The sequence below is a fragment of the Ambystoma mexicanum genome, chromosome 8 (assembly GCF_040938575.1).
Source record: "Ambystoma mexicanum isolate Mex_15411 chromosome 8, UKY_AmexF1_1, whole genome shotgun sequence".
Lineage (NCBI taxonomy): Eukaryota > Metazoa > Chordata > Amphibia > Caudata > Ambystomatidae > Ambystoma > Ambystoma mexicanum.
The window spans coordinates 60,542,969-60,567,315 of NC_090929.1; the positions used below are offsets into that span (position 1 = coordinate 60,542,969).

At 50.4% G+C, this 24,347-nt stretch overlaps 1 protein-coding gene across 1 annotated transcript in view; it reads left to right on the forward strand.

The window, feature by feature from the left end:
- The window catches only part of AIF1L (allograft inflammatory factor 1 like), a 143,455-nt gene that overhangs the window by 81,923 nt on the left and 37,185 nt on the right, over positions 1–24,347 (forward strand). The window contains exons 4-5 of the mRNA XM_069609278.1: positions 3,520–3,561; positions 4,878–5,040. Of these exons, the coding sequence (XP_069465379.1) occupies positions 3,520–3,561; positions 4,878–5,040 (205 nt within the window). The remainder of the gene's footprint in view (positions 1–3,519; positions 3,562–4,877; positions 5,041–24,347) is intronic.

Sequence of the window (24,347 nt, forward strand, 5' to 3'; positions counted from 1 at the left end):
CAGCCAGCTCTGCTCACTATTACCAGAGTACAAGCCTGCTCCGTGCACTATGGTCAGAGAAGCAGCCAGCTCTGCTCACTATTACCAGAGTACAAGCCTGCTCCGTGCACTATGGTCAGAGAAGCAGCCAGCTCTGTGCACTATTACCAGGGTACAAGCCTGCTCCGTGCACTATATTCAGAGAAGCAGCCTGCTCTGTGCACTATTGCCATAGAAGCAGCCTGCTCTGTGCACTATTACCAGAGTACAAGCCTGCTCCGTGCACTATGGTCAGAGAAGCAGCCAGCTCTGCTCACTATTACCAGAGTACAAGCCTGCTCCGTGCACTATGGTCAGAGAAGCAGCCAGCTCTGCTCACTATTACCAGAGTACAAGCCTGTTCCGTGCACTATGGTCAGAGAAGCAGCCAGCTCTGCTCACTATTACCAGAGTACAAGCCTGCTCCGTGCACTATGGTCAGAGAAGCAGCCAGCTCTGTGCACTATTACCAGGGTACAAGCCTGCTCAGTGCACTATATTCAGAGAAGCAGCCTGCTCTTTGCACTATTGCCAGAGAAGCAGCCTGCTCTGTGCACTATTACCAGAGTACAAGCCTGCTCTGCGTGCTATTGTCAGAGAAGCAGCCAGCTCTGCTCACTATTACCCACGTACACGCCTGCTCTGTGCACTATGGTCAGACAAGCAGCCCGCTCTGTGCAGTATGGTCAAAGAAACAGCCTGCTTTGTGCACTATAGTCAGAGAAGCAGCCTGTTCTGTGCAGTATTACCAGAGTACAAGCCTGCTCCGTGCACTATTGCCAGAGTACAAGCATGCTCTGTGCACTATTGCCAGAGTACAAGCCTGCCCTGTGCACTATTAACAGAGTACAATCCTACTCTGTGCACTTTTGCCAGAGAAGCAGCCTGCTCTGTGCACTATTACCAGAGTACAAGCCTGCTCTGTGCACCATGACCAGAGTACAAGCCTGCTCTGTGCACTATTGCCAGAGAACAGCCTGCTCTGTGCACTATTGCCAGAGAAGCAGTCTGCTCTGTGCACCATTACCAGAGTACACGCCTGCTCTGTGCACTATTACCAGAGTACAAGCCTGCTCTGTGCACTATTGCCAGAGAAGCAGCCTGCTCTGTGCACTATTGCCAGAGAACAGCCTGCTCTGTGCACTATTGTCAGAGAAGCAGCCCGCTCTGCAGTCCTTGTGTGCTGACCTGTGCAGGCCCCACCCTCGGGTTGAAGAGAAGGGCCTGAACAGAGCCTTTGGGTGAAATGCCATCGCCCCCACCCCACCCCCCGCCGTTTCTGATGCATGTCTGGTGTGCGTTCCTACCCTGCCTTCATGCCAGCTGCCTCCTCCTGGGCAGGAGGCGGTACAGAGGAATTTGGGTGCTTCTCTGCCCGGGTTGTCCCTTCCACTGTTGAATAAAGCACTGGATATTCCCAAGCACTCACGGAAAGCTGGACAGTGAATAATTGCACATCCAGGGGGCGTGGGATCGCCAGGTGACTTCATACCGCCGTTCATGCATCATACGGCCCAATGCAGTGTCACCTGTTTGCGCCTGGGGGCTGCCTGACCCCCACAAGTGGGCACAGACTGCTGGACACCTGTGCCCCGCATTCTGACACTTTGCCTTGGCTGCAGGTCCTCTGTGTCGCAGGCTCCGGGGGGAGGGCCGGGGGCTCGTCCAAGGCCCCCCTTTACACTTGGTATCCCAAACGCTCCCGAGGCATGGCCCCTCGCCTTGGCAGCCGGTTGTCTCTTGGCCCCCTAGCATTCTGCTATAGACGGTGGCAAGAGCGGGACCTCGTGCCAGCCCCCATTGGCAGTCCCTGTGTGCACGAGGTCCGGGGCAGCCTCGCAGCTTTGTTTTTGCCCAAGGCCCTGGCCTGACCCTGCCCCCATGCCAGCCACGGTTGGCATGCCGTTTTCTGCTGGTGCATGGGAACCAGGGGGGCCCCTTCTCCCCCCAGACGCTGACAGGCCTGGTCCCTAGCCAGGTCCCCTTGGCAGCACATTGCCTGCCGGTGCCCGAGGGCAGCGCGGCCTCCTCGTCCACCCTGGGCCCTGTGCCCAGCCACACTGCTTTGCTTGTGCCCTGCGCCCTCTACAAACCTTCGCACTGGAGGTGGGAAGTTATCCATGCTCCCATAACAGAGAGACCCTTGGAGCAGGCCCCGCTCCTCCCCCCTCGCCCTTATGCTCGAGCCCTCTCGACCCCAGGCTTCCAACAGTGCTGGCATTGTGTGCCAGCTCCACAGCCTCCTCCTCGCCCCCACCATGCCACGCCCCTACCGCCTTTGCTGCTGCTGACAGGGGCATTTGCAAAATGCTACAGGGCATGAGAAAGACACCACTGGCTGCATGCAGTGCCCTCTGCGTGCATGTATATACATTTATAAAGAGCGAACTAAGGCCAAAACGCAGGGACGTCATTTCACCAAAATGCCAGGGGTAGCGGAAGTGACATCACACGACCCTTCATCTCTGATGACACCACCGGAAGTAATGTAATTGGCCCCCACCCTGAAGTGACATCACGGGAAGCGATGGAACAAACCCTTTCTCCCCTTGACAAATGTTTACTTTATTGCTTCAGTTACATCTTCATTCTTCAGACATCCATACATCCGGTTTAGTGCATCTAGGTGTCTTCCCTCTTCCTGACGTCACTTCTCCTCTTTCCGACTTCACTTATAGCTCTTCTATGTCCAGTGGTGTCTGCAGGCTCAGGTCTGCTGCATCAGGCGCGGGTCCATTCCATACGTTTGTCTGAGCGCATAACGTCTCTCATACCTTAGCAGGTGTCATGCACAGTGCTCTCTTGCTGTTCCTCCCATATGACGGAGATGACGTGTACATCTGCCTCTCTACATAACATAGAAACAAGCATTGTCAAAGCCAACACGATTGGCTTTTGTGTAGACATGAGCTAGGCATGTTTTGCTAGGCACTGTCATAATGGTAGTACTGGCAACAGCTGGCAAATGGCTTTAGTACCTAGGAATATGATAGCAGTGCCTGGTAAATGCCCAACCAATGCCTATAATAGGTGTGAATGCTTGGTTTTAATAGTAATTCAGTACAAGGATTAGATTCAAGGACACACATATTGCTTATAAAGCAAGCGGCTGAAGGAACACTTAGTTAAGACATGTTTAGTTTACCAGAAGTGGCTGCAATTTACATTTCATAAGATTGCTTAGAAATAACCTTGGCATCCCCTTAAAAGCACAGAGCTACCTCAAAGAGGTCACGGTATGAAGGAGGGGTTTGGTCAGAGATGGCGGTAGTGGGTGGTGAGTACATGGCCATGTGCAGTCAATGGGTAAGCCAAACACCGACAGAGGTGTCCCTCCTCACATCTCTTGTGTCTTGCCGTGCCACATAAGAGCCAAAACCCAAAGAAGCTTGCACAGGGCTACGAGAGGCCTGAATGAGTCCCGTGCTGGTCCGAGCTCAGTCTGGTAACAGCTACCTTCTCCTTTACGCACTGTAACTTGATTTCCCTTTTGCCTTTCAGAAAAGTACATGGATTTCGACCTGAATGACCAAGGCGAGATTGGTGAGTTTGCTTCCCTCCAGGTCACCAACTTCTGGGTCGTTGACAGGCAGGGGGGAGGGGAGCTCTGGGAGTGCTTACTTTGTGAAACAGTAAACATGGCAGAGCTGTATCACCTCTATCCTCATAACCCCCCTGTTTACAAAAGCAGACCACCCACACTCATCATTTACTCCACGAGGGGCCAAGGCTTAAACCTCTTCACCCCCTTACGCCTTCCCTGTCCCCCTCCTCCTCCTGCTCTGCAATGAACGAGCCTTACCTTTAAAGTCAGACACCAGACGGGTCCATACTGAGCCCCTACTGGGTATCGTCTGTATGTTTGTCTCAATTGTCCTGTGGGTATAACCTGTGCCCGCCTATTGACCGACCGCCTATTGACCTACCAGGCAGGCACTAAAAAAAGTTGTCCACTGCCGTAATGTGTGCTTGGGGGCATTACCCCCGTGTTGCTTATATGTTTGATTTCTGAGTCTCCTAAGGTCACCGTGTTTGCTTCCTGGGAGCTCCTGGTCACCCTAGACCCTAGCCACTGCTCTGTTTATTCGCAGAGAGGTGGGTCTTCGTAGCAATTAGCCACTGTACTTTGCAGGTCTGAGACACTGGAGCATATGTTTCTGTAACTTTCCTCGTGCAGCTCTGTGTTAGTGACAACACGTTTATCATGTAGACTACATAGTAATATCTGATGATTGTAGCTCTGTAGGTTGAGCTCCTGCTGTAACAACATGTTTATTATGTAGACTACATAGTAATATCTGATGATTGTAGCTCTGTAGGTTGAGCTCCTGCTTTAACAACATGTTTATTATGTAGACTACATTGTAATATCTGATGATTGTAGCTCTGTATGTTGAGCTTCTGCTTTAACAACATGTTTATTATGTAGACTACATTGTAATATCTGATGATTGTAGCTCTGTAGGTTGAGCTCCTGCTGTGACAACATGTTTATCGCTTAAACGACATTGTTATATCTGATAGATGTAGCTCTGTAGGTTGAGCTCCTGCTGTGACAACATTAATTATGTGTATTTTTATGTCTCACCTCATAGCAGACCCCCTCGCTTCTAAGCACTGTCATAGATCTGGGTGTAAACTGTGGGTTGTGCATTCTAAAGTGTGCACGGTTGCCTCTGCCTTGCACCCGTGCATGGTGGGTATAGTGACTGCCACAGAGCTGGGGGACAGTAGCACCTCATTTTGAAACACCAATGAGGGGGCTCTTCCATTAATGGTCGACACACATGCTCAGAACTGGGCCTCCGTGCACTCCCACCCTCCACTCACCAGCGCCCCCTTCTTCCTCCCCAATTCAGATATGATGGGTCTGAAGATGATGATGGAGAAGCTGGGGGTCCCCAAGACCCACCTGGAGGTGAAGAAGATGATCTACGAGGTGACGGGCGGGGCCAGCGAGACCATCTGCTACCGGGACTTCGTGACGATGATGCTGGGGAAAAAATCTGCGGTCCTCAGGCTGTGAGTACTCACCTGGTGGCGCGCTCCCTGGCATCTGGGCAGAGATTGCCATCTGGCTAGGGTCGTAGTGAGGTTGGAGGGGCTTCCAAGGTAGGGGGTCCCTTGTGCTCAACACCCGCATCAATTAGCTTGTAGGGGTGAGTAGTGCTATATGAGAACTATAAATAAATATATTAATGAATACCCAGATCACCTTTCCTGGCTAGACCCAGGCGCGGGCGCTGTCGCCCGCACGTTCATTCGCATAGGAATGGCTGCATTTCATTCAGTCGCCGTGCCAGACTACATCACAGCATACACATTTTCAAAAGTCTGGTTTAGAAGCGAGGTTTCAGGAGACGCATCTCAAATGTGGGAATTTCATACACATTTCTTATGTGTATGTTTGTCTGTCTAAAGGGAAATCTAAACACTGATTGTAATGTTACGTTAGCGATTATCAGACACAAGGGCCTTTGTAACTGTTTATTGAGAGGCCACCCTCAACACAGGGAGTTCCTTGCCTCTCCAAGCTAAGTGCCACACAATAAACGGTTAATGTCAGTTCTTTCATTCAGCCCTATTTCAGCCTCATATCTTACCCCTTGCATCCCCCACCCTGAGCTACCAATGAGCCAAGAACCAGGCGGGTGTACAGGAAATGTATTTATATTTATTTGAATTATAGGTAATAGAAAATCGCACTAAACTACACACATCACCTTCTTTGTGGCTCGCCATTAGTTCTTCTTACACAAATAAATCACACAAATTAATTGGGGAAAAACACAAATCGCAGTACTTTATCTCAATTTCAATTCAATGAATAATTTGTGCTGGTCATTGAACAAAATCAATTACAAATGTAGTGCTGTGCAATTTTGATTTTCCTGCATGCTTAAAATGCTATTAGTAAATAAACACAGGGTTATTTAGCAGTGGGTTTTTCAGCGCCCACCCCCCTACTTTGTTCTGTGCTGAAAAAGTCAGACAGAAAAATTGGGATGATTTAAGAGTTTTGGATTTCAGACTTCCTTACCCCCAAAGGCCTGTGTTGGAGGAAGCTGGCAGTGTAGGGATTTATTTAGTTTAGGGACAAAGACACCCCTCTTCCTAAAGAAGTCGGGTCAACAGGACAAATAGGCTCACCCAATTAAACCACAGTCCATAGTTTTCAGTGCACACCAGGAATGAGCGTTTTTAATTTTTAATTTTACCAAAAATCACCCTGTGGTGTTCTGCCAAGGGGAATTCATTACATTAATATATTTAGCTAATTAGGCTAAGGGTCTACACAGAGTCTTTCCCCCCCACCCACTGTAAAGGGAAAGGATTGAAGGCAAGCAGATTCCCCCCACCTTTTGGTCTCTGAGGGCTCAGTTCTACTTATATAGAACGCCTCTGTTTAAAGTTCAGGAAAGCCAGCTGCATTTCAGGACCCTCTTGGAGGATAGGGCAGGGGCCTGGTCACCCCACTCTCAAGGATGGTCCTCAGCTCTTCACCATAGAATCAAGTCAGCTTTTAGGTCTCCCCAGCAAGAGACAGCTCCCACAGAGGCAATTACAGCAAAATCTCCTTGTAGTGTTTCCTAGTGGCTTTCAGATGGTACATTTCACCAGCTCTGTCCCTTCCTCATAGTGCATCCACTTAATATACTAGTGATGACACCATCAAGTTTACAATATTGGGCAGCTCCCCGCAAGAGTTCTCACACTGAGGATTGGACAGTTACCCTTCTCTCTCCTCCCAACTCCAGCCCCTCACTAATGATTGGTTTAAGAGTGTGGAACAGACAGATGACAACTTCCATTTGAAATCCCCTTTTGTTCTCATGTTAAATGTTGGCATAAATCTAGTTATGTGTCAAAAACGTTGTGATTTGCTAGTAACTGTCATAGGATATATATGCCACTCCAGCTAATCATGGGGAATTTAATAAAAGCCGGGTCTGCACAATGTTGCATGGCCATTTGGCAATTTTCCACAGTTTTTACCAAAAACATAGTTAGGAACATGCAATTCATTCTCCAAATACCTAATTTTACCCTCCACTGGTCAACTAAATATAAAATCCGGGACATGTTCAGAACAGCCAGGAACACCGTTCAGCTTGCCATTACAATCCCCTAAGTCACAGATGGAGGAATTTTATATCAACAACATCGACTGGAAATTATCTAAAAAATGAAACATACATGTAATCAGTGCGACTTGTGGTTTCTGGGAAAATGCAATAATTGTATTTTCCCTGTGTTGCAACTAACCAACGATCCACAACGTTTTGGAGATAAGCCTGCCATTCTGTCCATGTTACTGAAATTGGACAAGGAGGTTTATAATTGACTTTTGTTTTCAATCTGTTTGGATCCCTTCCGTGTACTAGAAGTGTGGGGCTGATAGATGGTTTAGAAACTGATATTCATCCCTGGACCAATGGTGCCTCGGAAGTTCATTCATCACAAGGTAACATTTGGAGGAGGGAGGCAGAGAGGTCTGACACAATGGTGCTGGGTGCTATGGCCTCCTTCTGGTGAACACGCATGTTTCTCAGAAAATCACAAGGCCTGAAACTGGCAAACCAGGCAGTTGGTATTCTATGTAGAGAGGCCAAGGATGTGATTAGTTGGGCACGATGCACGTCTGTCCTCTCACTCCCCAGAGCAGTTTATGCACCCTCATGAGCAGTCTGAGAATCTCACAAATGTGGGCTCTGTGAGCTAACACGTGTGTGCTATGTACAAATCTAGTACTGGGAAGAAGTATGACAATTAGGGCAGTGTGGGAATGTGGCACTAGAGGGCAGAGGAATACATGCACAATGGTAGGCTGTGTGATAATCTGGCAGTAGCGGGCAAAGTAATGCACACACACTGGTAGGCTGTGTGGGAATTTTGTACTAGAGGGAAAAGTAATACACACACACTGGTATGCTGTGGGATAATCTGGCACTAATTGGCAGAGTAATACACACATTCTGAAAGCTGTGTGGGAATCTGGAACCAGAGGGCAGAGTAGTACACACACACTGGTAGTATATGTGGGAATCTGACCCTAATCGGTAGTGTTATGCGCACACACACACTGGTAGGCTGTGTGGTAATCTGGCACTAGTGGGCAGTGTAATACACACCCACTGGTAGTCTTCAGAGTTAACCACTTCAGCTGGACATCACCAGCGGCTCAAAGGGAGGCTTCTGCAACATAGCCAAGATCAATGGCAGGTCCCAAGGAGGATATTCAACCGGGCTCAAAGGGTGAGAGTCTGCCACACCTTTCAATAGCCTCGAAACCAGAGCCTCCCCTCAGGCGGACGGGACCAGGAAACCCAAAAGGCCTGAATGGACGCCCACTGAGAACAGAGAGTAGAAACAGCCAACCCTTCGTAGCCCCCTCATGGAGAAACTGCAAAATGTCAGACAGCCCACTGACCAATGCCAGAACACCCCTCGGGGAACACCAAGACAGAAAATTAACCCAATGGCGGTCGTAAAACACTTAAGCGTAGAGGACCAACGCACCCGTTGGACTGTCCCAGCAACAGCTGTTGAAAGGCCTAACGCCTGCAGACCCCTCCTCTCAGTTTCCAGACTCCCAACGGATAAGAGAAAAGAAGAGAAGGAGGACCGTCCACCCTGAAGGGAGATGGCCAACTGGGAAACACCCATGGAAGAGCCAACTGCATCTCCAGAAGACAAGGCAACCACCCCTGCCGAGGCCAGTAAGGGACCAGCAGGACAAACACCCCCGGGGAAACCCTGATCCTACTGATGTCCCTCAGAATCAGGTGGATAGGAGGAAAGGCATAAAGAAGTGGAAGGAGAAAGCATCCACCCCCCAGGCTCCTGGGGACGGGTCAGAGAACAAAACCAGGGAAGTTGAGCATTGCAGGGGAGGCAAAGTGGTCCACCAAAGGAAGGTCGAACCGCTGAAACACATCCACAAAAACTTTGGGTGAAGGTAAACTCCCCCAAGACTGGAAACACCCTGCTGAGATGGTTCACAGTCACATTGTCCACCCCACCACCCCAAATATGAACAGCCCACAGGGAGACCAGGTAAGCCTCTGCCCAGGACCCGATGGACAAGGCCAGATCCTCCGGGGAGCGGGACCCCGTGCCCCCTGATGGTTGATATAAGCCAGAGCAGTGGTATTGTCTGGCCAAACCAGAACATCCTTCCCCAACCAAAGGCTGGATGACCACCAAGGCCCACTGAACAGCAGCCAACTCCTTCCAAATGGAGGACCGCCCCATGTCCAGAAGAGACCATTTCGCCTGATGAGTCAATTCCAGAAGAGTCGTCTCCCAGCCCAGGCCACTGACATCAGTGGTAAAAATGATTGGCACAGCCGGGGCCAAGGGCACACCCCTCCGGAGATGGGACCTGACCACCCACCAGTGAAGAGAGGTCCCATGGGCAGAGCAGATCAGTATAAATGTGTTGTATGGAAGGGCTGACAAAGCGACAGCAGGTGATGAATCAAAGATCTCAAATGCAGCCGGGCCCAGGGGACCACAAAGACACAGGAAGCCATGTGACCCTGGATACATACAAGTTCCCTCACCGAAGCCCTGGGTCTGCGTAAGATATTCCGGAAGAGAGACTGGAGCCAGGAGGCACTGTACAACAGGAGGCATACTAACCACTCCAGGGTGCGGATCTGGGCACTATGAATTGAAGAGTCTGACAGGGGGACATGTGGGACTTCAGAAGAGTAAGCAAAAACTCACACTGGACCTGGGTACGACAGACCAGATGAAGATGGGCCACCACCCAAAGCGGGGACCCGACCCGGATCAACCAATCGTCCATGTAAGGGAACACATGAATCCCAGCCAGTTGAAAAATGTGCCACCAGGGGAGCCAACAGCTTCATGAAGACCCACTGTGCAGATTTGAGATCGAACAGCAGAACCCAGAATTGTAAGTGATCCTGCCCTGCGGCAAACTGCAGGAAAAGTTGATGACTTCGGAAGATCGGGACATGGTAATAAGCGTCCTGTTGGTCGAGGGAAACCAACCAAAAATCCCACAACACCACCAGGACGATGGATTGCAGGGTTTCCATCTTTGAGTGACGAGTGCGTACCAAGGCATTCAGGTTTCAAAGGTTGATGAGGCGAAAGGAGAGCCCTCCACAGCTTGGGGACCAGAAACACCTGGGAATAGAAGCCCGACACCCACTGGCCAGATGTCACTGGGACAATGGCCCGCCTCTGAAGAAGGTCCTGGAGGGCAGAGTGCAAGGCCATCCGGCGATGGATGTCCCTGGGCAGAGGAGTCACCCAGAGACCGGACTCTGGAGGAGGCGAAACAAAGTCCAGCCGGTACCCTAAGCGAACTGTTGAACAGGGCCAGGAGTCGGAGACCAACAGGTTCCGGATACGAGAAAAGCGAGACAAACAGTGAACCATCGACTAAGACTGGGCGTTAGGTCTTCTGAGGCTTGGGGGGGATGTGGGGCAACAGAAAGGACCCCGGACACCCTGCTTCTTACGATCTGTCTGGGGACGAGGAACAGAAGACCTGCGAGGAGCACAAAACCCATTGGAAGATGCAGGAGGCACCTTCTTCCTCAATTTGTCTGCATGCTTATCTGTCTTAAAGACCCAGTGAACCTTTTATTCCAGAGCATCTCTAAACAACATCCGACCCTCAAAGGGAAGCTTCAAAGCAGCTGGCTTCTGGAAGCCCTCCGCTTTACAATCCCGAAGACACAAACGCAGCCTCCCAGAGACAGTGGAGCCCATGGCCATAGCAGTACTCCAAACACCATCATAAAATTGGTCCGAAATAAACTTGGACTGTCTCTGCCAGTCCAAAAGGAGCTGGGAATAGTCAGTGCCATCATCCAGAGACTGACGCAGCCTCACAAACCCAACCAACACAGTGTCCGCGGCATATGAGCTGCCAAGCCAGGTGGGACCCCACGTAGGACCCCTTGAGAGCAGAATCCACCTTCCAGTCCACCGGGTCCCTGACAGCTGCGTCATCCACCGACATGGAGGAACGACCCACCAGGCTGGCCAGAATGTCATCCACCTCTACTGTGGCAGGCAGCCCGGACTCCTCACCCTGTTATAAAACGGGGCATGGAGATCTGTTCCAGACGGGCCAACTCGCGCAGGATCTTGTCCCTAATGTCCGAAATCAAGGGAAGCCCCAGCTTAGGAGAATGTTTTGACTGACAAATAGAAGGCGCAGTAGCCCGTTCCACCACAGACAGCTCCTGAAACCCCATAGAGATGTAGATCTGGTCCATCAGCAGCTGGTCCTCGTCCGCAGAGGAATGGAAGGACCCAGAGGCAGTGGAGACAGAAGAGCAGGAAGAAGAGGAATCGGGTGCAGGTCTAGACCCCCCAGACCTGTAGCATGGCTGGACAAATACTCTTTCAAAAGAGTTTTGAATTCACCCCTGGAAGCACCATGGGCCACCTTGCTCCTTTAACAGGCCTGGAGGAAGAAGGCGAAGCCTCCTCGACAGTGTGACACTTAGAAGTGTGTTTCCGCATAGCAGAGTAAGCAGTGGATAGAAGCAACACCTCCCAAGGCAACCAACTTTTCTTAAAAAGGAAAAAGCCCGGGAAATGGGCACACTGGCAGACGCGTTGCCAGGACGACACGTGAGACGAATTCCCAGGAGGTCTAGACATGCCCCAGCCCGGAAGCCATAATGGCCACAGGAAAGAGCGGGCGCCTTCACTGCCGACAAGGCAGAGCCCCCACCCAGTTAGCAGCCAAAGAAGAGTCACTCCGCCCGCAGCTGGAGGCAGCGGGTACAACAAGGACGGGCCGCCGCATCAGCCCCAGGAGGCGGCCCAGCCCGATATGCACAGAGCCAATCCAGGAACAGAAAAAGGGGGCTCCGGAACCCCCGAAACCCCGCTGCCCACACTCACCTGCAACCCGAAGTGGGGCACAGAACCCCCTGCCCCCAGGCCCAGAAGAGAAGACAATCCGGGAGGACAACCGCCACACCGTGGCAGGCGGAGGCCACCGGAGTCCTCTGTAGGACCCCACAGCCCCAAAGGGGGTTCTGCAGGCATCCGTGCGCCCAGTACACTCCAAGCCCCGCAGCAGAGCTACTGAACGAGGGCCGTCAGCCTTTGCACCCATGAAACATGCAAAGAGAGGATCTACAAGTTCCGGCAGGAACAAAAGAACTGCCATGCATTGGGTGAGAGGGAGGTTATACCTCCTGGGAGGGGAGGGAAGGGGTCAGAGGAGGCCAGCTTAAAAAAGAGGAACTCCAGTGACCATGAACATACTCAAAGGTAAGTACTGGGATGAGGAAGAGGGACGAGGAAGAGGGACGTGGAGATAATTCTCCCCTCCCCTTCACTCGCACCCCCACTCTTTCTCTCTCTGTCACATACACCCTCTCACACTCATCAGACCGTCTCCATACCTGTGTTCATCGCTGGGAGTGTACACCAGCTCCCATCACCAATGACTCCCACAAAGTCAGCGGCACCTGAAAAACAGCGCCACACCATGGCCTATCGCTAAAGATCCAAAGGTCCATCTCCAAAATGTCAACAGCAACCACAAGAACTGTGAGGAAGGAACTGTGAAGGAAATGTGAGGAAGCAACTGTGAAGGAAATGTGAGGAAGGAGCTGTGAAGGGAATGTGAGGAAGCAACTGTGAAGGAAATGTGAGGAAGCAACTGTGAAGGAAATGTGAGGAAGGAGCTGTGAAGGAAATGTGAGGAAGCAACTGTGAAGGAAATGTGAGGAAGGAACTGTGAAGGAAATGTGAGGAAGCAACCGTGAAAGAACTGCAAGGAAGCGACTGTGAAGGAAATGTGAGGAAGCAACTATGAAGGAACTCTGAGGAAGCAAACGTGAAGGAACTGCAAGGAAGCGACTGTGAAGGAAATGTGAGGAAGCAACCATGAAGGAACTGTGAGGAAGCAACCGTGAAGGAACCGTGAGGATGGAAACCAGAACAGACAGCGAGAAAGGAACTGTGACAGGGCAACCATGAACGGACCGTGAGGATAGAACCATGAACAAACAGTCAGAAGGGAACTGTGAGGCAGGAATTGTGAAGGGACTGTGACAAAAGAACTGTGAAGGAACTGTGAGGAAGCAACCATGACGGAACCGTGAGGATTGAAACATGAAGAAATAGCGAAGAAGGAACTGTGAAAAGGCAACCGTGAAGGAACCGTCAGGATGAAACCATGTATGAAAAGTGAGGAAGGTACTGGGACAAAAGAACTGTGATGGAACAGTGATGAAGCAACCGTGACGGAACCGTGAGAATGGAACCATGAACGAACAGTCAGGACGGAACCGTGAGACAGGAATTTTTAAAGAACCGTGACTAAAGACTGTGAGGGAACTGTGAGAAAGGAACGTGAAGGAATCATGAGCAAGGAACTTTGGAGGAACCTTGAAAGATCCCTGATGGATGGAAGCCTGAAGGAATCTTGAAGAACGAACCAGGACAGGCGACCTAATTCCAGGACTGTCCAGGCAAAACCGGTACATCTGGTCACTCTACCCCGATCCCATCCTGCATTCTCTGAGCACTCTTACAGTGACATGCGCTCCTCCGGTGCCCATGTTAACCAACACTTGCAAGTGCCTGGTTCAAGCGACGACTGTTCCAAGTTCGTGGAAGGGCAATACATCAAATCTGTGCATTGGAGAACGGCTTTATATTTGTGTGCACACTTTGATTTTTGGCCTGGGTGTAGTCTGCTGATGCTCGGCCCGCTGATTGACAGATCGGATATTTCTTCACCTCCAATGACTCATTGTTTCCAGCGCTGCGCTTTTTGGGTTCCCACCATCCTGACTCTCTGCGGAGGGGTTTAGATTATATATATATATATATATATATATATATCACCAAGAAACTTATGGTGGGTTTAAAAAGGTTTGAAAAAAAAACTTTCACCTGAAATGTGAAAGTAGGAAAGTCCATTAGAGCCAAGTCACACATTTCACAGCGCCACCTAGTAGCCATCGCTGGAAGTTCACCTCCAGTTTAGCACTGCCTTCTTAGACAAAGGCAATTTCCTGGAGAAAAGGATTGCATTTGGGTTAATTTGCATACCCACAATCCTTTGCTGTTGTGGCTCAGAACTGGAGTTGAACTGTCAGCTATATATATATATATATAGTTCACTGTTGCCTTACAGAATATAATATTTAGATCCAGTGCTTCATTTGTAAAAGAAAAATATATAAAAAAAAGTGCTTGGGCCCAAATATTTTCTAGCACTGCTGTGACACTGCGGGTGTGTATTTCCCCACCACTGCTGCCACCCCCCATAGCTATGCCCCACGGTGTCGACATATTCGGGGTTACACTACAGCTGGCACCTGCTCATTGTGGGTGATGGGTGCCTTGACTATCACCACTTCATCATTAAAGTGTGTCTGAGACAATAAGTGCCGGGCCTCAGAAATAAGTGCAGGGCTGGGTCCTGGCGAGCCCTCTTTAGATCACTAAAGCAAGTTTAACCATCCACCACTTTTTGGTGCTTTTCTGCCAATTCTGAGATGCGTCTGTTTCAGGCTATGCTTTCCTGGTGTTCCCATTCCCTCCAGGTGGTGGCGCACTCCCAGTGGTATGAGATGTCCACGCCTCTTTTGTACGGGTCAGCGGCATACGCCTGCTTTCCCTAATTACCATGAACCGGGAAAATCACCTCTCCACCATAGCACCAACTCTTCCATCCCAATCAGCCTGGCCACCATGACAGCACCTAGGACCTGGAACCCTGCCCAGCTGGCACCAGAGGAAGAGGCGAGCAGAGTTAGGACTCCAGTAAGCCCAGCAAGCACACAGGACCGCCTTCCCACACCAGCATGGAACCGGTTCAGAACCCCATATTTAGGGGAGTTTGCGGCTAGAGGAAGTGTTCCCAGACACAGGGTTGTATCCAATCAGTGGGGGTTGCCACACTCCAACTATGCAGCCTTTTCCAAGCGGAAAGGGTCCAGGATATGAACTCACTCCAGCTTCCAGGTAGCTTGAAGCACCTGGCCAGAAATGGTCCTGGCTTCCCCAGCCACTGGAAACCAGAGGCAGGGCACAGTTCTGTGCAGACTTACCTCCATAGGAATAATGTCCGGCTGCAAGACCACTCCACCTGGGCATCTAATAGCGGTGCCAGGCAAATGCCTATACACACACCAAAACTGTTGGCTTTGCCAATGTTTGTTTTTTTACAGGACTTCAGTGAAGGACATGCATAGTGCTTATAAATTGATTGGCGGAAGCTAGACCTGCTTAAGACATTTTTATTACACCTGTTGCGCGTTTACAGCTCCAATTAAGCCATTAACTCTCAGGAGACTGATTTGAAGTAGCACCGTCAGGCATTTTGCATGCAAAGGATGATGTTAGGGCTTGATAAGTTAGCTCTAGCCAAAACAAAAAAAAGGCAGGGTCGCTGCCGGTCCATTTTCTCGAATAGCCTGTGCTGGCCAATGGGCCGCCTCTTGTTGGGTCCGAGATCCGGCATCAGATGTCTGGCCGGATTTCGGGACCCAGCTTGCGTCAGCCGGGGCCTGTCCTGGCGGCTTGGTGATCGAATGTGGTTTGTGCGAGCGCACGCAGAGCAGATTACCTTTCTGAGCCCCAGCTTTGCAGCGGGATCAAACGCGGTGAAATATGCAGCAAGGATTCTGGTATTTGTAGTCTCTCTTTCAAGATGGGGCGAATGTCACAATTCGCGTACCTTTTTCCTCCTTAGGTTCTTAAAAAATGGCTTGAAAGGTACAGAAACCATGGTAAGGTACGCACACAAATATTTAAATCCTTAAATATATTTGTGTGTGTGCTTTACTGTGGTTTGTGTACTTTTTCATGCCATCTTTTATAAAGCAGAGCAGTGTTGAAAGTTGAAAGCCAAATAGGGGGGTGAGGTGGGGAGATGAGAGGGCAAGTGAGTCCTGAATATTTGCCCAGGACATGGCAAGGGAGTTTACTGTCCTGGAGACTGGAGCAGTTATTTGCCCTGATTGTGGCCATGTGCTGCTTTTCAGGGCACAAGGAAAGGATACATGTGGGTGGGCAGTATCGCTTTTTTTCAGAGGGCAGACACAGCGCCCGTCGAGGGGGTTTTGAGGCTGGCAATCTTGCTCAAGTGTTTGGCTAGCAGGATTTCACCCAGGTTGCGCGTTTCCCGTGTTGACTCTTACCTACAAGACCACACAAAATAGGCATCAATGCACGTGTCTCATATTTGGATATTTTGTTTTCCAATATAGATTTCAGGGTTTAGAAGGTGAGGACCTTTTATATTTTACCAGCGTAGTTACTGGAAAGAAGCAGCATGAAAGAAATGGCATCATTTAAAAACTATTATTTTGAGCATTTCCTTTGAGCGGAGTTCAACTGCCAGCTCCACTTCCTCTGAGCTCCACCTCCTCAGAAGCCCGCCCTCTCCTACAAACTCCGCCCACACCCTGGCCCTTGACGGATTCCGCTTTAAATTGTTAAAATTTTCACCACTGCAAATAGCCTGTGCTGTCGGTGCAGTGCTTGTAACTGCTCCACACAGCCTGTGTGCAACACAGAGTCGCATCCCAAGCAGGTGACCCAGTACCAGGTGGCGCCCCGACCTCAATCCTGCCCCATCTTCATCCAGGCCTAGACAGTAAGCTTCTTGCAGACACCCCGCTGGGAAGCATGGCTGCTGGGTTAGAGCCTTCCGGAAGCCTCAGCAGGGAAAGTCTGGCGCCGCACACCACGTGCTGCATGACTCACAGCGCACGCGCCATCGGCCTTGCAGAGCTTCCAGTCCCCGGCTGCTGGCATGGGTTGGGGCACCTGCTGCAGAGAACTGCATACTTGCCAACATGACCCATTCCAATGTGTAGGTGCTTATCCAGTCCTGTTTTTTTCTTTGCATCCTGGTACTTGTATTCAGAGTTTTATATTGGGAAAAGTGAAACTACAAAACCCAGAATGTAAAGAAAATAACAGTGACCGTATAAGCACCTACAGATTGGCAAGTATGGAACTGCATGCAAGTTGCACATCACAGGTTGCAATCTTGGCGAGACAGGCTCAGCCTTTTTCCATTCCTTGCGCAATGGCCCGAGGGCCATTGAGGAGTGGTGTCTCTGTAAGACCTCATCAGTTGAGACCTCGGCGTGGCCTATTTGCTGCACGCACCCATCTGCACTTGTGTGTATGATGCGATTTCATGCACCTGCAGTGTGGATTTAACCCCTTGTGCCCAGGTTCCGCTCGGATCACTCACCCAGTGGCTGAGTAAGTGGCAATGATTTCCTACGTATTGGTGTTGCAGGGGTCAAGTCCCCAATAAAAAAGTGGGGGGACTCATTAACATACGCAGTGGGAGGTGACGTCACCAGAAATTAGGATATTGAGGTGAAACATGCAAATGTCATTCAATTGGCTTTGCATAACAAAACAAAGCGCACAGAACAAAACGGTGTTTGCCTTTCATCAAATCAACGCACACAAAAAACCAGGAGAGGATATTTTCTTCTAATAGTGTTTGAAAATGTTAAAAGTGTGCACGTTTTAAACCCCAAGAATCAACGCCAATGTTTTCGCTGTAGAGTGCAGTCCCGAAATATGACATTTCACCTTTAGTTGGTTGTTATTTTTCACCAGGTTATAGGGTGTAGTGTAGAAAAGTCAGACCGCGATTCGAAACCCTGTCAGCTATGGTGCCAGTGCCTCTGAGTCCCCATTCCTATGGGACTCGATGGGAATGGGGATTTACATTTTCCGGAGCCTGACTTCCTGGGCCGACAGGATTTGTAATGTCCCGGTGGCACTGGAGAGCCAGGCGCCGGAAATAGTGTTTCGGGGACGGCAGTCACACCAGCGGGTTACCGCCTACCTCGTAATAAGGCCCAAAGTGTCCTATTTTACACACAACCTCTAACATACCGTCGGGGGCGATGTCTTCGCTCTAAAAAATGTGGGCGGACACCATCCACCCCCGCTTTTGGGGCGCGCTGGAAACAGCCGCATCCATACATTTAAGAACGCCAGTGTGGCACCAATATGCAGCAACTGGATGCTGTTCTTAAATCTGGCCCTGCTTCAGGGGAGTAGGCCATGTATAAAGCAAGTATTGGCAAAGCCATTGGTTTTGGCAATGCTGAAGAGGACACTTTCGTTCCTCAGGGAGAAAGGGCGTGGAGCTGGAGATGAACAGTGAGGGGCGGTCAGTGGTCGCGCTTAGAGAGGATTCTGTGGCAGGTCATTTTCTGGTTTGGCTATTAAGTGTCACTCGAGTACAGCTAGGCAGAAGAGGCCTACGAGGAGGGATACAAAGTGTGTTGGTGCTGTTTGGTTATTTACCCACCCACTGACTGCCCATGCCCATGTTAATCCCTATGTCCATTCCCACCCACTTCCTGCCCCTCCAAAAGCACATCCTCCTGGGATCTCGTTGACCTAGCTTTAGGAAGCCTTCCCATCAAACGTTGCACTCAAAGTGCCTGCTAGTTTTGTTGTAAAACACTCTTCTGAGAGTTACTGACTTAATTGGAGCTGTAAACACGCTGCGGGTGTAATAAAAAAAAGTCTTACCAGGTCTTACTTCAGCCACTCAATTTATAAGTTCTATGTGTGTCCTTCACTGAAGTCCTGTTAAAAACAAGCATCGCCAAAAGCCAACAGTTTTGGCTTGGGTGTAAGTATTAGGTATTTACCAGGCATTGCTATTATATGCCCAGGTAATTGCACCATTTTGCAGCTGCTACCATCGGTGGCCAATAATACCACCATGGCAGTGCCTGGCAAATGCCTTGCCCATGCCTACACAAAAGCCCACACTGTTGGCATTGCCAATGCTTGTTTCTTATGAGGAGTGATCAGAAACGTCACTGCATATCTCCTGAAATTCAAAACCAAAAGGGTATCCTTTTTGGGGGGCCCACCAGACTCTATTTATTGTGGGCCAAGCACTATGTATTGACTAATATTGAGACGTCCAAAATCAAGATTTGCTCGTGCTTGTCTAGGCATCAGCCATTGCCTATTGATATTTTCAATTGTTGATATATAGTACGCTCCGCCAAAACGTGTTTCCTGCCACAGGCACTTTCTCAAGGTTTGCTGTGCATTAGCTTAAAGACTCAGTTGAGTATTCCAAGGTTACAAAGTAGATTCTATGTTGCATCCTCCTGTTGTGTACTCCTATATGTACCATCGTAAATAGTGGTGCTCGAAGCGCTATATCTCTCTGCCACCATTTACTTCATTTAGGATTGTCTATACAGCATTTTAGGGTCACAGAAAGGGAGTCTTTCTTGTTCCCGTAGATACGTGGCGGCAGCCTGCATAGCTGACCACGGATCGCCGCCACAGCACAAAAATGCAGTGTCCGGGCACTCGATCCCACCATGCATGAGTCCCCGGCCCAATGCCCTTCAATATGCAATGTCTGTTCAGTGCCACATTGATAGATCTGTAGAATTATCCTTCGCTGGCTCTGGTACTAAAAAAAACACCGATGAACCAAAATGAATGGTCAAGGCTGACTCGGTGGCGCAAATGTCCACCTATGAGTATCCTTGCCGGGTGGTACCACCTATGAACCAAAACTAACAGTGCATTGAAAACATCATCCCTAGATAAACACTAGCCTCACTGCGATAAACAGCAACACTAAGGCGCCACCTAAGAGCCAAAACAAATGGTGCATGTAATGCATTATCCATGGGGTAATAAGGCTCCACCTATGAGCCCTTCCTTCGTAAGATCCTTGAGAAAGCAGTAGCCACGCAGCCTAGCAGCCACGCAGCTCCTCCAACTCACTGAAGCCAATAACCTCCTCCAGTCCTACCAATCTGGCTTCAGACCCAGATGCAGCACAGACACGGCTACCAGCAAGGTGATCGACGAGGCCCTTAAAATCCTTGATGATGGCCATCCTTGCCTCCTAGTTCCCGTTGACCTCTCAGCAGGATTTGACACAGTAGATCACCAGACACTCCCCGACAATCTAAATCGCTGCATGAGCATCAGGGACATCATCCTTAGCTACTTCCAATCGTACCTTGCTAATCAACACCAGTTTGTGCAAATGGGTTCTTACAGATCATCAACTCTCCCCATCGCATGTGAAGTCCCGCAAGAACCCATCTTGTCCTCCATGATCTTTAATCTTTACATGGAACTGCCCGGAACTTTCCTCAGTCCACACAACATGCAAATCTACAAATACATAGATAGCACACAGCTCTACCTTAAGATATCCTCCATAGAAGACATCCACAGGCTCAAGGCCTTTCTCACATTGATCCAGTCCTGAATGTCCAGTGCTTACCTGAAGCTCAACCCCTCCAAGGCTGAATCCCTACTGCTGACCAGCAACACTGAACACCCAGACATCCAGACCTGGATCTCTGTTATCCACCACAAGGTTTTCACACCCCAACTAGCCACCTGTGCCAAGTCCCTTTGTTTTGACTTTTAGACAGACACCTCTCCTTAAAACAGCACATAGCAAGGAAAACACAAATGGCCGGTGGCAACTTTCTCATGTGCCGAAAATTAAGCCCTTAATCCCGAAAACAATTTCAGATCCGCTGTCCAAGCCTTGGTCCTCTCCCACCTGGGTGATGGCAATGCCCTTTTTGAAGGCTTCCCAGCAACTACCTTGGCTCCCTTGAGATGTGTCCTGCATGCTGCGTCATCAAAGGACTCTGCAAATTCAATCACATCACACGACCCTCATCAAACTGCTCTGGCTCGTCTTGCAAGCCTCTATCATCTACAAATCCTGCAGAATCTACAAGGCGGTCACCCTGAAGTCCCCAAGCTACATTACTGAGAAACTCAGCATCTCTGAAGGCCTGCGATCCACCAGAAGGACATGTGCAGACTTGCACTCTGCCGGTGCAGGAAGGAAAAAAACAGAAGACAGGCCTTCTCTCTCTATGCCCCAAGACTCTGGAATCTCCTCCCTATTAACATCCAACTCGCTCCCTCGCTTCACCAGTTCAGGAAGGAGCTCAAGATCCTCCCCTTCAAGGAATGGCTCCTCCCTAACACCCCAGTCCTTACACCGTCCACTCTCCACGTAACCTGAGACTGGGCGATATGCTCCCCACTGTTTCCTCCCCTGCTTTCTGTAGATCCCTTGCTGAATGCTGCCCTCCTCCCCTGTTGTTAGATCCCCACTGCCTTGTTTCTCTGCTCCCTAACCTTGTTCTTCCCCCTATGATTGTCAAGCGCTCTGTTGCTTCCCGAGGCTAGGTCCATGCTCAATAAACACCCCAATATTAATAATAATACCTGGCCTAGAACCCCCGCATGTGACTGGGTGGAGTCCATTACCTGGCATAGGACTATGGCTCGCGCCTGTGACATGGAGAGCTGCACCCCCCTCAACCCTCAGTGATTGTGTTGGGGAGTGCAGCCCCCCTACCTCATTACCTGTGAAAGGAAGATCCTGTGGCATGGCATAGGAAGACGAGCTCCCAGTTTGGAAGGGGGGCAGCCTCACTATCTACTGGGACAGGAGGGACTACGCTCACCTCAGAGCTGGGTCCCCCTCCCCTCCTGTCTGCCCCAGGCAGGCTCCTTTGTGCTGTTACTGAATGCAGTAATCACAGGTGGCAGGGGAAGGCCCCTGGCACAGGTGCCCAGGAGCACTCAAAGGGTATAATTACATGGCTGAGCTCCTGAAATGACAGACCAATTAAAGCTTCCTCAGTCCTAAGAGGGAGCGGCCGGGCCGGGTGGCGGTGGGGGCGGGCGACTGCTTACTCCAGCTCAGGAGAGACAGTAAGCGAGTGGCACAATGTAGGTGCAGCATTAAGATGGACAGCCCTGCTTCCAGTGGGTGCCCAGGGACCCTATTGAGAGATCACTGAATGACCATGTGCCCTATTGTGATGTCACTGACTGTCCAGCGACCCTATGGCTATTGTAATATGATGCCCTGTTGTGATGTCACTGAGTGTTCAGATGCCCTATTGAAAACCCCCCTTTGCAGACAGCCATTAGGGAAGGGTCACCTCTAACATCCTATGATGCAATGACCCCTTCCCCTTCGACCTCTTACATTTCTTCCCAGTTGGTCTCTTGTTAAGATTTCAATAGGGACACACAACTGCCCCAGGTCGGCCACGAGAACTTGCATACACACACTTTTTAGTTTCCACTATTAGGTTGTGCGTGTGCCCCCTATAAATTGAAACTATTGCATTAGAGTAGAGCTAGGGAGAAATGGCGTATTAGGAGGGGCACACAGCTTGTAGGTATTGTTTGGTTATTTGCCTACCCATTGACTGCCTATGGCCATGCCAAACCCTATGGTCATTCCCACCGAGTTCTGCCCCTCCCTGCCCAACACACATCCTCTTGGGATTGGTTTGAGCTAGCTTGTTCAAGCCTTACCATCAAACTTTGCACTCGAAGTGCCTTCCAGTGTTTTTTCAAAGCAGTCTTCTGGGAGTTAATGACTTAATTGGAGCTGTAAACGAGATACTGGTGTAATAAAAATGTCCTAACGAGGTCTGCTTTCAGACAGTTAATTTATAAGCCGTATGTGTGTCCTTCACTGGAGTCCTGTTAAAACAAGCATTAAAACAGTTTCAGCTTGTGTATACACATATTAGGCATTTGCCAGGCCCTGCTATTAGATACACAGGTACTTGCACCATGTTGTCACCTGCTACCATCAATGGACAGTTAGTACCATTACATCACTGCCTGGCAAGTGCCTTTCCCATGCCTACACAAAAGCCCAAACTGCTGGCATTGCCAATGTGTGTATCTTTTGGAAACAGGGTCTAGGTACACTTAGAAAATGTGAAGGAATGCACTGTGCCTGCGGGGCAGGTGTATTGCTCTCCACTTTTAGAGTCAAAGCTGGGATTCTGAGCTGGGACTTAAGATTCCCCCTGGCTAGTCCCTTAAATGCCCCTGGCTAGCCCCTTAAAACCCCCCTGGCTAGCCCCTTAATACCCCCCCTGGCTAGCCCCTTAAAATCCCCCCTGGCTAGCCCCTTAAGATCCCCCCTGGCTAGCCCCCTAAAATTCCCCCTGGCTAGCCCCTTAATATCCCCCCCGGCTAGCCCCTTAAGATTCCCCCTGGCTAGCCCCTTAAGATCCCCCCTGGCTAGCCCCTTAAGATCCCCCTGGCTAGCCCCCTAAGATTCCCCCTGGCTAGCCCCTTAATATCCCCCCGGCTAGCCCCTTAAGATTCCCCCTGGCTAGCCCCTTAAGATCCCCCCTGGCTAGCCCCTTAAGATCCCCCCTGGCTAGCCCCCTAAGATTCCCCCTGGCTAGCCCCTTAATATCCCCCCGGCTAGCCCCTTAAGATTCCCCCTGGCTAGCCCCTTAAGATCCCCCCTGGCTAGCCCCTTAAGATCCCCCCTGGCTAGCCCCCTAAGATTCCCCCTGGCTAGCCCCTTAACATCCCCCCGGCTAGCCCCTTAAGATTCACCCTGGCTAGCCCCTTAAGATCCCCCTGGCTAGCCCCTTAAGATTCCCCCTAGCTAGCCCCTTAAGATTCATCCTGGATAGCCCTTTAAGATACCCCCTGGCTAGCCCCTTAAGATTCCCCCTGGCTAGCCCCTTACGATTCCCCCTAGCTAGCCCCTTAAGATTCATCCTGGATAGCCCTTTAAGATTCCCCCTGGCTAGCCCCTTAAGATTCATCCTGGCTAGCCCTTTAAGATTCCCCCTGGCTAGCCCCTTATGATTCCCCCGGGCTAGCCCCTTAAGATCCCTCCTGGCTAGCCCCTTAAAATGCCCCCTGGCTAGCCCTTTAAGATCCCTCCTGGCTAGCCCCTTAAGATTCCCCCTGGCTAGCCCCTTAAGATTCCCCCTGGCTAGCCCCTTCAAATGCTCCCTAGCTAGCCTCTTAAGATGCCCCTGGCTAGCTCCTTAAGATTCCCCCTGGCTAGCCCCTTAAGATTCACCCTGGCTAGCCCCTTAAGATCCCCCTGGCTAGCCCCTTACGATCCCCCTGGCTAGCCCCTTAACATTCATCATGGCTAGCCCCTTAAGATTCCCCCTAGCCCCTTAAGATCCCCCTGGCTAGCCCCTTAAAATTCCCCCCGGCTAGCCCCTTAAGATTCCCCCTAGCTAGCCCCTTAAGATTCATCCTGGATAGCCCTTTAAGATTCCCCCTGGCTAGCCCCTTAATATTCCCCCTGGCTAGCCCCTGAAGATTCCCCCTAGCTAGCCCCTTAAGGTTCATCCTGGATAGCCCTTTAAGATTCCCCCTGGCTAGCCCCTTAAAATTCCCCCTGGCTAGCCCCTTAAGATTCCCCCTAGCTAGCCCATTAAGATTCATCCTGGATAGCCCTTTAAGATTCCCCCTGGCTAGCCCCTTAAGATTCCCCCTGGCTAGCCCCT